Genomic DNA, 16,640 nt, shown 5'->3' on the forward strand with positions numbered 1-16,640 from the left:
TCATGACTCTGGTTCAGCTTTTGCTGATGTGACCGCATACAGAAGACTTGTTGGTCGTCTTATCTACTTAACCACGACGCGCCCTGACATCGCTTTTGCAACACAACAACTTAGTCAATACATGAGTGCTCCCACCGAATCACATTACAAAGCTGCTTTGCGTGTTCTGCGCTATCTCAAGAGATCTCCTGCACGTGGCATCTTTCTCTCTCACTCCTCGGAACTCCAAATCCTAGGCTTTAGCGATGCTGATTGGGGTGGGTGCATTGATACCCGCCGCTCTATTTCTGGCTATTGCTTCTTCATAGGCAATTCATTAGTTTCTTGGAAATCAAAGAAACAAGTAACTGTAAGCTGCTCATCTGCTGAAGCTGAATATCGGGCACTGGCTGCTGCTACTCGTGAGCTTCAATGGATATGTTTTCTTCTTCAAGATCTCAAGCAACAACCTTTCCGTCTCCCTGTTCTCTACTGTGACAATCAAAGTGCTCTGCACATCTCAGCCAATCCAGTGTTTCATGAACGCACCAAACACTTGGACATTGATTGTCACCTTGTTCGTGAGAAACTCCAAGCTGGTCTCATGCGTCTCTTGCCGGTTCCTTCTCATGCACAAGCTGCCGATGTGTTCACTAAGGCACTTGGTCCTAAACCTTTTTTTAGTTGCTTGTCCAAGCTTGCTTTGGTAGATATATACCAACCTCAAGCTTGTGGGGGGGTAACAGATAATAAAGATGAAGATTTAGATGCCAGCTGTACTTAAAACTTAGTTCAAGTTAGTTTAATAGCTTGAGTTAAGTTAGTTACACTTCTGCATATATATAGTGTAACTGTTGTAACTGATTGAACAATGAATAACAGAATCATCTTCTCCATTTTACCTTCTTCTTCGCTTTGATCAATGGTTCAAGATCTCTTCAATGGAGTTCACCATTGCTTAGAACACAGTCACGGTGAAAGGCTCTTTCGCTGTTTTTCACAATGTGTGTGTTAAAATTCTTCAACTAGAAATCTTTTATATTGAATAGAGGAGGCATTATTTAATAGTTTCTACCAGGGCCGGTAATTGGCAAGTGCAACCAGACCTTTTGAACAGGGCCTCTAAATGTGGGGCCTCAAAATTTTGATTACCAATCTAGTCCAATTAATAATTGCATAAAAATCATGTATTAAATACTTACGCTTGCATACTCCAGCAATTACCTATAAATAAAATATGGTCTCCTGTATTGTACTGCCATATACCCATTATTAATTCATTAATAAGATATATATAAATGATATTACTAGGGCTAATTATATTATATTATATATATTATATATTATAATACTACTAACACTATTAGACTATCTATCATTTGTCTTTTTTTTACTACTATAGTATCTCTCAAAATCAATTTCTCAAAGTTTCCCGTGCAAGTTACATCATGAAATTGTTGCATTATTGCTTAAAAATAATTTGTTTTTGTTTCATGCATTACTTTTAATAAGTTATATAATTAACAAATATATATAAAATTTTGTGTATAGTTTATTTTTTTCTGGCATAAACTCTATAAATATATATTTTAATTGGTATTTCTTTTTTCATCGTTTTTTATTTATTTGTTAATTTACAATTTTATTTAAAAATAATTAGTGATCTTTTAATTTTATTTTCCTATTCAACTTCAATATTCTGTATTTGGTTCAAATTCAACGTTGCAAATTTAATCAAGAATAGTAAAAATCTTCGGGTTTTAATTTTTTTCATTATTTTATTATGTCTTCTAAATTACCTCCTAAATTTAAAATGTTTGATCCAGAATATGAAAAATGTAAGGAAAAAAAAGACTTAATGAGCTAACTCAATCTAAAGCAGGAACTCTTGATAAATTTCTTATAAAAGAACCACAAATTTTAGTTGAAATTTTATTTAAAAATAATTAGTGATCTTTTAATTTTATTTTCCTATTCAACTTCAATATTATGTATTTGGTTCAAATTCAACGTTGCAAATTTAATCAAGAATAGTAAAAATCTTCAGGTTTTAATTTTTTTCATTATTTTATTATGTCTTCTAAATTATCTCCTGAATTTAAAATGTTTGATCCAGAATATGAAAAATGTAAGAAAAAAAAGACTTAATGAGCTAACTCAATCTCAAGCAGGAACTCTTGATAAATTTCTTATAAAAGAACCACAAATTTTAGTTGAAAATTCAAATGTTGATAATGTTATTTTAAAAATTTTAATTTTTTCAGAGGTCCACTTTTAATATTAGAACAGGGCCTCCAAATTATTTGAGACGGCCTTGGTTTCTACTCAGGTATGAAGCTCGCGTCGTCCATATTGAGGGTTTCACTGTTGCCCTTATGACAAGACCAAGAACAAGGGTTGTATAGTGTCAGGGGCGGATTCAGACATTACATATTGGTGTGGCTAAATATAAAAGAAACTATGAACTATACGATAAATACATTCTCAGAGGTGTGAAACCGGTAGCAACTTAGATAAAACAAGTCATATAGGTTAATGAGATTAACAATGAATCGAATCAACTCGAATATGGTTTGAAACACGATTCGACTATTAAATTGTTGCACTAGGTTAATTAACTAAATAAGTTGAATATGAAAAGAAAAAAAAATTAAGTTCGTTAATAAATTGAGTTGAACTTGACCTCTACATAATTTGACTAATTAAGTTAATGAGTCAACTCGATTATATATGATAAGAAATATATTGTTTGTAGGGTTATTACCATTTTACCCCCTGCCATATAGGTCATTTCTGGTTTACCCCTGTAAATTTTTTTTTTTGAAAAACAACCTTACCATTTCAAAATACTAACTTTTTAGCTCCTAAAGTCAAAATCTGCAGGAAAATCTGCAGGTTTCCTGCGGATTTTGACTTTAGGGGCTAAAAAGTTAGTATTTTGAAATGGCAAGGTTGTTTTTCAAAAAAAAAAAAATTTACAGGAGGGTAAACCATAAATGACTTATATGGCAGGGGGATAAAATGGTATTAACCCTTGTTTGTACGAATAGATTTAAAATTTTATCCCAAATCTTAATCCTATATTTTTTTTAATCTAAGAGTTTTAATTGATCATTTATATTATCAAATGAGCAAAATAATTTTTATTTTATTTCAATATTTTTTTAAAAAAATATTAATTTAAAATGTTAAATATAAATAAAGTTTTTTTTTAAAATGGATTTTAACTTTTATTTTATTTTAATATTCTTTTAAAAAATATTCATTTAAAATGTTAAATATTTATATAAAAAATTGTTTTTAAGTCCACGAAGCAAGCAAATTGAATCTAGCTAGATGAACTTAACAAATTGAACTAAATTGTTTGTGAATTTATTTAAAAAAATTGAGTTTGAATTTAAAAAATTTGTGTCAAACTCGAACTAACATTTGAGTGGAACCAATTCTTAACAAGTCGAGTCAAACTGATACAAGTATTGTCTATCCTATATTTCATATATAAATAAATATATAAATAAATTGTATGTTATAAATATTGTACCATGTCAATGGTTTGTCACATCTACAATTGCCTAGCATCATTATTGCTTAGCTATATCTACACACAGTCACTTGCTACTACTACTTTGCTCTAATATTTAATTTGTTCGCAAATTCAACCCCACAGAACCTATCCTCCATCCTTTTTCTCTCAATGAAAATTCTTACCTCTCACTTTACATAATATATATATTAATAGGGAAAATTCTGGTGTGGCTATAGCCACAGTATGCCTCCATGTGCATCTGCCCCTGGTGTCTCGTCTAAGATTTAGCAACGAACGAAAAAAGTGCATTACGGAAAGTCGTTCAGAATGATCAAAAAAATTTATGGCATTTAAGGAGTCTTTAAAAGTGGTTGAGCAATGAATATAAGAAAGGTACATGAGCATTCATGCCACGAGTCGGACATGTCATCATCCTGATAGTCTGGTTCGTGTTTCTCATGGGCATGGGAGGTCGAAAGTCGCATTGTTGATATCGCAAAACCACCTATAACAAAATTAGATAACCTGAACACAAATAAGGAGTTTGTTTTGGATTCAAGGTTATTAGGTGTTGTCTTGACTTCTCTCGGACATTGAAATATGCTTTTATAAGGTGGTTACTAAGGCAAAATTTGTAAGTGTTTGGGTACGGTTGTTACTTCTTCCTCGTTGTACTATATAATGGTCAAGCCTCATAATATGTGGGATCATAGGTTTGGAAATCGAAAGCTCTTGCAACAACAACACATTATGGATTGCTTAACTACCTGGAGACGTGTGTGGTCTTGGCAAGTTATTTGATTGTGTGCGGGGAAGCTCTGAGCAAAATAATTTGGGTCATGAGATGGTTCATATTTAAGGGAAGGATAAACGATGAATTCTAATGTCAAGCAATGTCTTCACAAGACTATAGATGGCCACTTAACAACGAGTGTGAAAGTGTTGGGGTCATCTGGAGTGGCCCCTTATAATGGACATACAATGAAGATTTTGAAGGTTAAACACTTATGTAGACCACCTCCCTCCATGTCAATCATCGTGTTCTTCGAAGCTTCTCTAGTGGCTGAAGTTGATACTAACTTCATATGCATTATATATCATATCCCAAATGGATATCATGTGTTAGAAATGGTTTGTGTACACATCGTGTTGAGAAGATTATCAAATAGATATCGTGTGTTAGAGATGGGTTGTGTGCACAATATATATTAAACACATCGTGTTGAGAGGGTTATATTGTTGCAAGAGATCTTTTATGTGCAATAACTCTAATTTTTAACTTATGGCTGAGAGGAAGATGTATGATGAATTTGGCAGAATTTGTTGCCTCAACACCTTTGACACTGTTATTAAAGCTTGACAGTGGGATACGACCAATTGATGTGGGTTCTATTTGGAGGCGCTTGGTATCCAAAGTTTCTATGAAAAAGTTTAGTAAAGATTGTAACAATATTTCAATGAATTCTAGTTTGGGGTCAGGGTATTGGGTGGTGCGGAGACCATTTGCACAATACTAATAGGGTGTTAAGCAAGCATGTGGAGATATGTCTTTGGATATGCTCACGGTAGATTTCTCGAATACTTTCAATATGGTAGACCGATCAACCCTTTTGTCAAGGTGAGAGGGAGATGTTCATCTTTTTTTTGTGAGTTGAATTTTTTTTTATGGTCGGGCAGCGAGATGTACCTTGGATGGACATATTATGTAAGCCAATGGAATGCAACAAGGTGATCCGTTAGGGCTTCTTCTATTTTATCTTGTGTTACTCCCACTGATACATCTGATTATAGACAATTCTAAGCTTCTTTTTATGTCTGGTATCTTGATTGAGAACTTCATAAGAGATCTAGCAGAGGTGGCTAAAGCCCTTGGTATTATCCAGAAGATCGATGTTGGGGATGGAGTTGCATGAAAAGGATGTTAGTTGAGATTGAGGTTTTATTGAGGGATTGACTATGAAGAGAGCTACTAGGGTTGTTGAGCTAATGCATCTAATTTTACAACTAAGGAATCCTCAAAGTGAGCATTTCTACTTCGACCTGCATGTATATTGCCACACTGTTTTTAGCCTAAGAACGGGTAATTCATCATAAATCTGGTTAAGAGACTTACTTACACACAAGTGGAGAAGAAGATATTTGTTGTTAGAGCTTCAAATTTGAACAACGGGTGATATTGGTTTGAGGGAGAAAATCGGTTGCAATGGAAGAAAAGGGATATGAAGTGATGAAAAATGGAGAAAGGGAAGAGAGGAAATCAATTTTTGTAAAGAAGTATAGGGAGAAATACTAATAGACCTTCAAGATAATGATTTGAAGTGAGAGAGGAAAAATTTATCTGGATAAACACATGAATCACATTAATTGAAAAATTAAAAAACTTATACCGCCCGTCTAAAAGGAATAAATTGATTGTACAATTTTTTATGAATTAGTAAATTGCATATAAGAGCATATTTTAGTATAAATTAATTTGAATCGAAAGGATAAATTTGATAGAGTATAAACTTCTTCTACTCTATAAAAAAATATGAACTATAATCTTGAATGAGATTTAAAAAATTGATTACTTATAAATGCATTATAATTATAATGTTTTTACAAGGTCTACAAAAAGTATATGAGATGAGATGAAATAAAAATCCACCACATGTGAGAATTCTCAAACATATCAAAAACAATTTTACACTTTACTTTTACTTTTTTACTTTCTATAAAAATAAAGTCAAACATGAAGGATAAATAAAACTCTAGATCTCATGAGCCACATTTTAGCACATTCATTGGTGCATCATCTTTTATACAACTACTACTAGTGTTAGGAAGAGGCTATTCACTTCATAATTCATTTATTAAATTCATTCACGTGAGTCTCACACTACTAGAAATACTCGAATTTCCTGCGGATTTACCTGCGGATTTTAGCTAAATTTCCGCAGGAAACACGTTACCTGCGGATTTTCCTGCGGTTATTCGTCCCCAGCTAAAACCTTCGTGGGTAATATTTTCAGCAGGAGATTCCGCAGGTAAATCCGCATCTAATTCCGCAGGAAACAATCCGCAGGTAAATCCGCAGGAAATATATTTCTAAAATAAAAAAAAATCTACATTATTATTTGCTCCCCTAGCAGTATTAGACGGAGGGGTGTACCCTGTGGTGTTGGACAGATCTCATCTTCTCAATCAAAGAGGATATTCTAGTATAAATTGGATCAATGATCTATCATGTTTGAGAAATATACAAGAATAAACAAAACTGACCTTAAATAGACTAAAAACTTTTCGTGCTAAGCTAGTTGTTTTGTCTACATTCTACGCTGTACCAGGTCCACCATTACTCAAAAACTTAGAACCATATTGTATTGCTCTGCATATCTTACTAGGTTGATTTTCAATTCTATCTTATCATTCATTATGAGTGTGTCAAGATGTAGGTTGTAAGAATACATGCCATGATTACGAGATAGATACAAAAATACAAATCATGATCAGCTTTCATTCTCTGTCAAGACTACATAACCAAACTATCCCGCACCTGGCAACGATCCCTCGAAAATAAACGGCAAGTAACCAGTAGCTTTTTTGTACCTCTGCTGAATCTGAAATCAAATTTCACGAGTTTAGACTCAGTAATTTGATGAAGCCTAGTTTACTAAGGCCTTTCTCGAATGTTGAATTCATAACAAAAAATTATATAACAGAAAACCAACCTGTCTTATTCCAAAATCAATTCCCCAAACCCGGATATGACTTGGAATTTCGACGAGGGCAACAATTTCTGCAGGCTGCATTAACAACAAGTAGTACCATAATATTGATTCTAAAGTCTAAAAAATACGAAAGCACCAATTTATGTAGCTTATACATGAGGACTCCTTAAATCAGACCCAAGACCAGAATTAAAAAGTTTCTCATAGAAAATTAGCTTAAACACAAAGTGACCATACATATATTTTATTTTACATACAGAAAAAAAGACAGAGTCGTGTTAAATGGACTGTTTAAGGCCACTTACCTCAGATAGATAGAAGACCTTTCCAAAGAGGGCTTAAACAACTAGTTTCCTCTTGAAACCCTTTTCAGTATAACCTGATTTATTCAGTACAATAGGCCCTAAACATCGTTGAAAGAAAATTGAAGTCAGAATAGAAATAATCATGTCTGAACTTCTTAATCTAACTACATATTAGCAGAAAAAAATGATTTCATGGACTGAATGATTAAAACAAATAAGGGGAAGTGGGAAAGGTAAGTTTTGTCATGATTAGTGATCCTATATCTGTCTTTTCTGACTCACAATTTTCTACTATTATTTACACGCGTGTTAACTTTAAAACAACCTTATAGTAATGGTAAACCAGACTATACAATACGCTACCGCAGTCAACTAAGAAACAACATCATTCATACAAAGTTGGACAAAATTTTCATACTTATCAATAAAATCTTGGCACTCCAAGTGACCAACCTAACCTATACCGAAATGAATTATTTATCTAAGATTAAGTTAATAAACATTTTCAGTTATATTACCAATTTAAAAAAATCGAATACTATCCAACTTGCAGCAGACTATAACTAAACAAGTCTTCTACCTTATCACGTAACTTCAACAAATAATATATTAGTAAGTTTTCTACCTACACAAGTCACAACAACAAAAAAACTAGTTAGTACCATTTTTTTTGCAGTATTCCATATCAAAGTGATTGAGTACATAAATGATTTTAACACTTACAGGATCATAGCTCTTGGCAAGAATTAAATCTAGTGCTGCATCAGTCACTGCCAATGCAATTCCTTTCTTAGCAAGACGACTAGCTACATCCTTCATTTGCAATCTTGCAACCTTTCTCAAACAGGTCGACAGCTGGATAGATACCAAGCTCAGAGATCTATATTCAATAGTCATCCAAGGCACATTATTTAGTTAGTGGTAACAACCAAAAGATATCACTAAAATTGCCAGTTTAGTGAATATTCAAACCTGTCTTGACAACACTGTTGTAGCATCCAAATTGCTAGATTTCAAGCTACAACAAATTACTTATCTTTAAGTGTCATTTACTTTCCTTTTTAAATGAATTTTTTGAGACATAGCATTCCTTATAAATTGCAGAATTTGCATATCAAAAATCAAACACTGTTTAAGACAAAGAAATCATAAAAAACATGAGTATTTGCATATCAAGTGGAAAACACACACTATCAAAAATCAAACACTGTTTACGACAAAGATTCTATAAGATTGTTCTGTTAAAAGTAGAAAGGAAGAGAGAATAGGCCCTTAGGCGGTCAAAATTGAAGATATGGATGGTTAAGAGCTTCATCAGCTGAAATCCTGCCATTTGGGTACAGGCAAAGCATTTTCTGTCCAACACAACACCAGGCAAAGCATTTTCTGTCCAAAATATTTTTACACTAAATATGAATATTCATATAAACAGAATTGAATTCATAATACAAAATTTGAGAGAAATTAAACAAAACACAAAAAGTTAGCTTTTAGTAGTACATAGCTAAAAATCAGCGTAAACAAGTATAATAACAAGTACTGAGGAGAAGTCAGGAATTAGTAGAGCATATTCAAGTCTTCAGGACAACAGTGAATAGTAAAATTCTTGAGATATAATCATGTATAGCAACTACTTTACCATAAAAAAGTGAAAATTTAATTCACACCTGATCAGGCTGAGCAACATCAGAAAATATCACATCTACCATGCCAACCAACATTCTGTACTTAGCCGGATGTCTAGCATCTTCAATAATCGGTATAACATTGGTACGTTTGTTAGCCATATTAACCAAATCACGCTCACTTCAATGGGAGATTTCAACCGCATAAACAACTCCAGTCTACATAAACATAACATAACATTATAACAATACTTACACACACAACATATGCCAAAAACAATCAAATTCGAATTAACACTTACTGGGAATTGGCGGGAGACGGATGAAACCTTCTCTTCCTCTGCGCCACACATGGGTAAGATCCTGTAACCCAATAACTATATTAGTTTGTGCATAATTTAACCGTTCTACAACATATTCTAAAAATGTATGGAAACTTTTACCACTTTGTTTCCATGGATTTACAACTCTAGTTAACATTCAAACTCAAAATTTCCAAAAATGTAAACAATTTCAAAACTACAGCAGCAATTAGAAGCGAGAAAAAAAAGAGTACATCCATTTCCCTATATCAAATAAAAAAGCAGGGCTGCAAACTAGTGGTTAATATTTTTTGTTAGAGATGTGCTAGATTAACCTTACAACCTCCCTATGTTATACAAAATATTACAACCTCCATATGTCATTTTTTCTAAGACATTTTGTCAAACACATACAAGACATTAAAAAAAGGATAAAATTTGTGACAATTTGCATCAAATCACTACTACAGCTTCAATCCCTCATGCAAAAACACCACTCCCTATCAAAAGCATCACTAGCTTCACTGAAATTCTTTCATATTCATCTAATTTTAGATCACCCAAACGAATCAAAATAACTGAAATCATACAGATCGAAGAGCACACCTGAGATTATAAGGTTGATCTGGAAACGCTGGGGAAGAAGAAGATCCTGGATCTATGGAAGACATCTCAAGTAAATCACGATCGTTAGCCAACACGGGATGATACTTACGGTCAATCGGAGAACTAAAACCCGTCATCTTCGCCGCCGCCTTCAATTTCACTACCTCCCATTTTCTAACTAAATAGGAAGCTCTTGAATTGGAGAGTAAGAAATGGTTTCTCTTTGGTGTCACAATGGGTGGAGCGGCTTCGTAACAGTGAAGATGGTTCAGGGTTTCCGAGAAGAAAGATAACGATGGAGACAAAGAGAGGGGTGAGACCGTGACTCCGTGAGGGTGAGATAAATGAAAATTACTATGTTTCAATTTCTCTCAAGTTTATTTTTCTCTTTTTTATTAATATCAAAAATAAATTTAATACTAACTAAAATTATATCATTTTTATTTTTATAAAATTAGTAAATTAGTAGATAAAATTAGTAAATTAGTAGATAAATTGACTTATAAGTAAAGTAGTAGATAAATTGACTTGTGATTGAAAGTTAAAATGATAATACAAGTATTTCCTAAAATTACCACTATCCTATCATTTTTATAAAAACTATTTCTTAACTATATGTCATCTAGAACAACTGTCTCAATGGATCCTAGAATATGAGTTTTCTCCCTAATATAATTTAATGCATATATAGCTCAACAAGACTAATCACTCACAAATGATTCAACAATCTTTCTCTCCAATAGAAATTATAATTGGATCAACTTCTTTGTCACTTATGCCTATTAAAGTAAACAATAAGATAATGAAATTCTAAAAGATAAATAGTATTCCAATAAAAGTGGTTTCAAGAGAATATATGAAGCTAGGGACAATTTTAAGTGATTTTGTTAATAGGCATAAAGCATTTTGAAATAAAATCAAGACACTATTTAGGAATACACTGGATGTTGATTTAAGCTAATAATATGCATTAAATAAAATCAAAACATGAAAACGAGACTGAGATGGGAAAAGGGAAATGACCGTGGTGATACAAAGAAGTCGACGGCGATGACAAGGATACAGATAGTTCACAAACAGCTGATAGAGATGATTCCCGATGACAAAATCCTAGATGAGTTTCCATTACCTTTGAGAAAAATGTTTTTTTTTCTTTGGTAAACATGTGTTTAGTTTCCGTATTTGTTTTTTGGTTTACCAAAAAAATTATTTTACTTTTTTTAAACTACTACTAATAGTCGACATAAATGCAGCCAATATAAATGTAAAACTTCACAAACCTAGTAAATTATATTTCACAAACTCTCAAATCATTATATTTTTTGTTTTCAAATTTTTTATACCTTTTCGTAAGGTATTGTTCTAGTGGTAAATAATTTGATCTAATATAAGATAGATAATAGGTTTGATTCCTACTCTATGTTAGATTTTTATTTTCAATTTTTTAATATCTTTTTTAATTTTAGTTTTCAAAATTTTCATTCAATTTATTAAAATACAAATTGAAAAATTACATTAAATTAAAAATTTTACCTCTTATTAAATTTAAAAAATATTTCTGTTATTTTTACAAAACATTTATATTAATTAATTATTTTTGCAGAAAAAAAAAATTTTATGTTAAAAGAAAAATATTTTACAATTCAAAATAATATTAAAATAAAATACAAAATAAAATTCGCAGCAAAATCCGCAGGAAACTTTCCTGCGGAATTACCTGCGGATATTGTAATATAGTTTGACTTTGTATAAAACAGATTTCCGCAGCAAAATCCGCAGAAACATTTCCTGCGAAATTACCTGCGGATTTTGTAATATAGTTAAACTTTTACATTCAAATATAGTTTTCGCAGCAAAATCCGCAGGTATTTCTGCGGAATTTTCTGCAAAGTAGTTATTCGCAGGAAAGTTTATGTTATTTTCTAAAGTCGCAGAAAATTCCGCAGGTATACCTGCGGAATAATTTCCGCAGGAAATTCCGCAGGTAAACTGTGTATTTCTAGTAGTGTCACTCATCACCTTGAAAACTAAGACACCAACCAATACAATAAATTTCAACCAAGTGTACCCAAACTGTAAGAGGAGAAAATGTACCAACTCTTGGAGAAAATAATGTCAGAAAGTGTTGGAGAAGAAATGTTTCCAAATTAACTTGAAAAACTCACACATATAAATAAAAGAAAATATACATTTTTATTAAAATAAAAATACTTTTAATAATATATTGATGTACTTAAGTATTAACCAATATCATAAACATATAAAATCAGTTACTTTGAAACTGACATAAGCTCAGAAATTCAACTTAAAAAAGTTAACTGAAAAAGTCTAGTCAAACAATTATTATTTTTATTTATTTAATTATTTAATATATTTTTATTTTGTCTTTTTTCTCACACAGTAGATTTTAAACCAAATCACTATCCCGCTTTCAATTCTCTTCTCTTCATAGCTGTTTTCAACACAAAAACTCTTTCTTTACTTTCTTTATCTATGTGACCCTTTGTCTCCCTTTCAATGGAGCTGGTGGTGGAGCTTGTAGCATAAACCCCAGGTGTTTTATTCTTCTCAATTTACAAATCTATCAAAGAAAGTCCACATTTTTATTCAAATTCCTTTTGAATTGGTTTCTGGGTCATGTTAATTTATTAGGGTCTGTGTTAAAATGAGCTTAGAATTATATAAAAGGGATAAAGTTTCAATCTTTGATGTACATTTTAAAATGGGTAACTTGGACAACATTTTAAGGAACATAGTAACATTTTTGTGTTTTGATGAAATGGAGAGACCATATATGTCTTCTGTGGCTTGTGCTGTCTTTATTTTATTGTTATTAATTGGAATTGTGTGTTATTTCCTAATTTTACATCCAAACATTTTTTGTTTCTGTTTAAGGTTTGGAAATGATTCTGTACCTTCCAAATTTGGTGACTTTGATCACTTTAGTGTAATTAAGAGACAAATTAGTTACTTTGTTAATTGCATGATTTGTTGTTATGGAATCCAAAGGTTTTTTATTGTTGTATATGCATTTGATAACATGGTTTTGTATTGAGATTGCGGAAAATTTCCCTTAGGGCATTGATTAAGGTATTGAAATAGGTAACGTTTTAGAGAAAATATGTGTTTATTAGTTTGACAAGTGTTTGTTTGAACAAGATTTTTTGTTGTGTTGTAGAAAATTCACCAACTGAGATTTAGTATTCGTTCGGAGTTCTTTTGGATCTTGTAGAGATGAGGAAGAGTGGCATTATGAAAGCTGGAGAGGTTCCAAGTCGATTGACTCGTGCTCGAGCTGCTGCTTTAAGTGCAACTGGACAGTTGCCACCATTGAAGAAGGTGGCAGAAGAAAGTCAGAAGCATCCCCTAAGAGCCAATTCGAAAAGAGCAGTTTCAGATGATACATATCTGCCGCATAAGAAGAGGGCAATTCTTCATGATGTCACGAACGTTCGCTGTGAAAAAAGTAATAGGAGTTGTTTAAATCCAACTGAAACTCAGGTGAATAGTGGATAGGATAGGTACTTGTTTATTCTTCCCATTCTATTGATGATTCTAAGACTTTAACCTGTAACATTAATGTCTGCTAGGCTAAGAAAAGAAAGCTGAATAAACCCGCTCGACCTGATGTTTCAAAGGAGGTTACATCAGTTGCTATGGAGTTACCACAGATTATTGTTGACTCAAAACCGGTGAAATTACCAGAAATGCGGCTTAGATCATCAGAAGATGTCACGTGTTCAGTTAAGTTGGAAGACAATGAACCGATTAGGCTGAGTGCCAACCATTGTGCTACAAATAACGATCTGCTTCTCAGCCAGACATCTCGAGTATCTGCTCGGCCTTCGATTTCTCAAAAGAAAGGTTTTTCCTTTATTTTTGTAGTACATGGTTTGTGCATTGCTTTAGTACCACCATAAAATGAATAGATAACTTGTTAGTTTGTTGAAGTAACTTACTTGTGATTATTTTCGGTCTTAGTTTCACAAACTGTTGCGGCCGAGAAAGTTAACACTTATGAACTTTTGGGTGTGTCAAAGCATCCAGATGTTGCTGACATAGATGCTGATTTTGAAGATCCTCAACTTTGCAGCCTCTATGCTGCTGATATATACGACCACATGCGTGTTGCTGAGGTTTGTCCCGTTAATGTTCTGTCATTCTTGTCTCTACCAATGTTGTCTTGTGACACATAATTGTGAACTTTATAAAATGCTTGATGATTAGTAAAGCAAATATTCAACTGAAGCACGCTTTTGATACTTAACCTTTCCGACAAATGTTTCTCTTTGATTTCACCTTTTCTGCTAAGCTTTTTATCAAACATTTCATTTTTTCAGCTGTCGAGAAGGCCTAATCCTAACTTAATGGAAACAGTACAGCAAGATATCACTCCAAGCATGCGCGGGATACTGGTTGATTGGCTTGTGGAGGTTTGCATTATTCGACTTTTCAATATTGACTCATACTAAAGTGGTTGATACTATAATATAACTTACATATGTGGATTATATCTGTTGATAAAATATGAATTCTGAATTGAATTCCCATGTGTTAAACTTCATTTGCAGGTTTCTGATGGATACAAATTGCAAGCAAATACACTTTACCTCACTGTATATCTCATTGATTGGTTTCTCTCAAAAAATTTCATTGAAAGACAGAAACTTCAGTTGCTCGGCATCACTTGCATGCTAATTGCCTCGTAAGTTCCCGAATTCAAGGAGCCTGACCTCTTGTGATTCATGACTTAGTTGACAGTAATCAGACACAGTGAATGTTTAAAAACAGTAAACAACAAAGATAATGTCACACCATTCCTTGTTCTGCTAGTTGGCATTAATGTAACAACAATGATAATGTTTCAGTATAATTATATTTCGGATTATTATACATGTGAGTGTTTGACACCAGCACTTAATAATGTCTTTTTTCTTACGTGATTGAAGAAAGTACGAAGAAATTAACGCCCCCCATGTTGAAGACTTCTGCTTCATCACGGACAACACATACACAAAAGGGCAGGTATATACGTCTTACTCTTTCCACAATGAATGGTTAATATTCAAATATCAAGGAAAACATGCATCAAAACCTCGGAAGAACTTGTATGCGGTATTAGGCAAAGTACCAGTACCTGGTACTAGTACTACGGGGTACGGTACGCGTATGGTACGTACCAAATCCATATCATAATATTCTGTATATTGACAGGTACTACAGATGGAGTCTCTAGTCCTGAAGTCCACTGCATATCAACTATTTGCTCCTACTACGAAAACTTTCCTCAGGTACTTCTTCACCTTTACTCTATCATTCACTAATACGAAAAATATCAGTAATTTGGAGTTCCTCTTGCATTATCTTAATACATTCTTGGTTTAATAGGAGATTTCTTCGAGCCGCACAAGCTTCTTACAAGGTGAAAAGATTGATCTAGGAAAATGCTGCTTAATCTAAGACAGGCTAGATTTGTGTTGACTTGAGTATTACTATTACTAATCACTTGTCATTGAATAAAACTTACAGAGACCGAGCATTGAGTTGGAGTACTTGGCGAATTACCTGGCTGAACTAACACTGATGAGCTATGGTTTCTTAAATTTCCTTCCTTCAATGATTGCTGCATCTGCGGTTTTCCTCGCAAGATGGACATTAGATCAGTCAAACCACCCATGGGTTAGTGTTTCTGTTTCATGTTTTTTTGGTTCTGAATGAAGTTACACAGCAAAGGTAACATCCATCAATGCTGTTACTATTATCTTGTGTAGAATCCAACTCTTGAACACTATGCTTCTTACAAAGCATCAGATTTGAAAGCCGCGGTTCTTGCATTACAAGATCTACAACTGAATAGCAATGACTGTCCGTTAACCTCGATCCGCATGAAGTACACACAAGACAATGTACGCCAGATAACTTTCATGTCTATTATTTAACTTTCATGATGAAACATGATGAGAATCTTCTGTTTGTGCAGCTCAAATGTGTAGCAACTTTGTCTTCACCAAAATTGCTTGAAACAATGTTTTGAAGATGAAGATGATGAATGCAAGGGAAGGACCCCTAATTTGTAACAAAAAAGGAGACATGTTCTGGTTTTATGTTTCAAAACAGCTCATCATGCCTTTTCTTATATGTGGAGTATTATTTTTTTTGTATATACATTTATCACTATTTTGGTTACTTCTTAGTCTTTATGAACAATGGAGATCAAGAATGTTGCCTAGAATGTCTTGAATTCAGATGGTTTATTGTAACAGTGATATGAGATTGCTTAAGACTAATTAAGTACTTTTTCTGGTAGTGAAAAAGTAAAATCTAAAAAAGTGATAAAATACTTATTCAAATCAAGAAAGTAAATTCTAACTAGTGAAAAAACTCTTATAATTAAAATTTATTTTTTTACATTAATTAAACAATTGATGCATTGGTCTTTATATGAATTAAATATATTCAAAGAATTTACTGTTTACCTTTTTTTTATTTATCAATTCTTTCAAATCATTCTAATTTTTATATAAAGCAGTAGTTATTAATATTATTGTGATTATTATATTTAAACTTTAAAGAAATGAATATAATAA

The 16,640-nt window shown here is 32.7% G+C and overlaps 1 protein-coding gene and 1 long non-coding RNA gene across 4 annotated transcripts; one reads left to right on the top strand and one right to left on the bottom strand.

Annotated features, from left to right (window-relative positions):
* Positions 1–6,754: 6,754 nt before the first annotated feature.
* LOC131654107 (uncharacterized) lies at positions 6,755–10,402 on the bottom strand. Of its 3 annotated transcripts, none has more exons than XR_009299221.1 (9): positions 10,054–10,402; positions 9,448–9,508; positions 9,188–9,364; positions 8,493–8,906; positions 8,244–8,400; positions 8,101–8,145; positions 7,521–7,618; positions 7,216–7,290; positions 6,755–7,104 (listed from the first exon to the last, which is right to left on the bottom strand). It is a non-coding gene; the product is annotated as an uncharacterized LOC131654107 (long non-coding RNA). The 3 variants fall into 3 exon arrangements; XR_009299222.1 differs by having other exon boundaries at positions 8,039–8,145; XR_009299223.1 differs by lacking the exon at positions 8,101–8,145.
* A 2,083-nt stretch (positions 10,403–12,485) lies between these two features.
* LOC131648385 (cyclin-A2-4-like) lies at positions 12,486–16,377 on the top strand. The gene is made up of 12 exons (XM_058918150.1): positions 12,486–12,607; positions 13,232–13,554; positions 13,644–13,917; positions 14,035–14,189; positions 14,394–14,486; positions 14,625–14,758; positions 15,003–15,078; positions 15,268–15,344; positions 15,442–15,475; positions 15,583–15,732; positions 15,825–15,959; positions 16,034–16,377. The coding sequence occupies exons 2-12, from the start codon at positions 13,288–13,290 to the stop codon at positions 16,085–16,087; spliced, it is 1,449 nt and encodes a 482-aa protein (XP_058774133.1). The 5' UTR covers positions 12,486–12,607; positions 13,232–13,287; the 3' UTR covers positions 16,088–16,377.
* The last annotated feature ends 263 nt before the right edge of the window (positions 16,378–16,640 follow it).

Source organism: Vicia villosa, linkage group LG2, assembly GCF_029867415.1.
Source record: "Vicia villosa cultivar HV-30 ecotype Madison, WI linkage group LG2, Vvil1.0, whole genome shotgun sequence".
Taxonomy (NCBI): Eukaryota; Viridiplantae; Streptophyta; class Magnoliopsida; order Fabales; family Fabaceae; genus Vicia; species Vicia villosa.

What these genes read in the sequence shown, in the direction of transcription:
- LOC131648385 (XM_058918150.1), top strand. Translation starts at nt 13,288, where the DNA reads ATGAGGAAGAGTGGCATTATGAAAGCTGGAGAGGTTCCAAGTCGATTG. An exon ending in ACTTGCATGCTAATTGCCTC is followed by an intron (nt 14,759 to 15,002) that starts GTAAGTTCCCGA and finishes ACGTGATTGAAG; the next exon opens with AAAGTACGAAGAAATTAACG. An exon ending in ACACATACACAAAAGGGCAG is followed by an intron (nt 15,079 to 15,267) that starts GTATATACGTCT and finishes GTATATTGACAG; the next exon opens with GTACTACAGATGGAGTCTCT.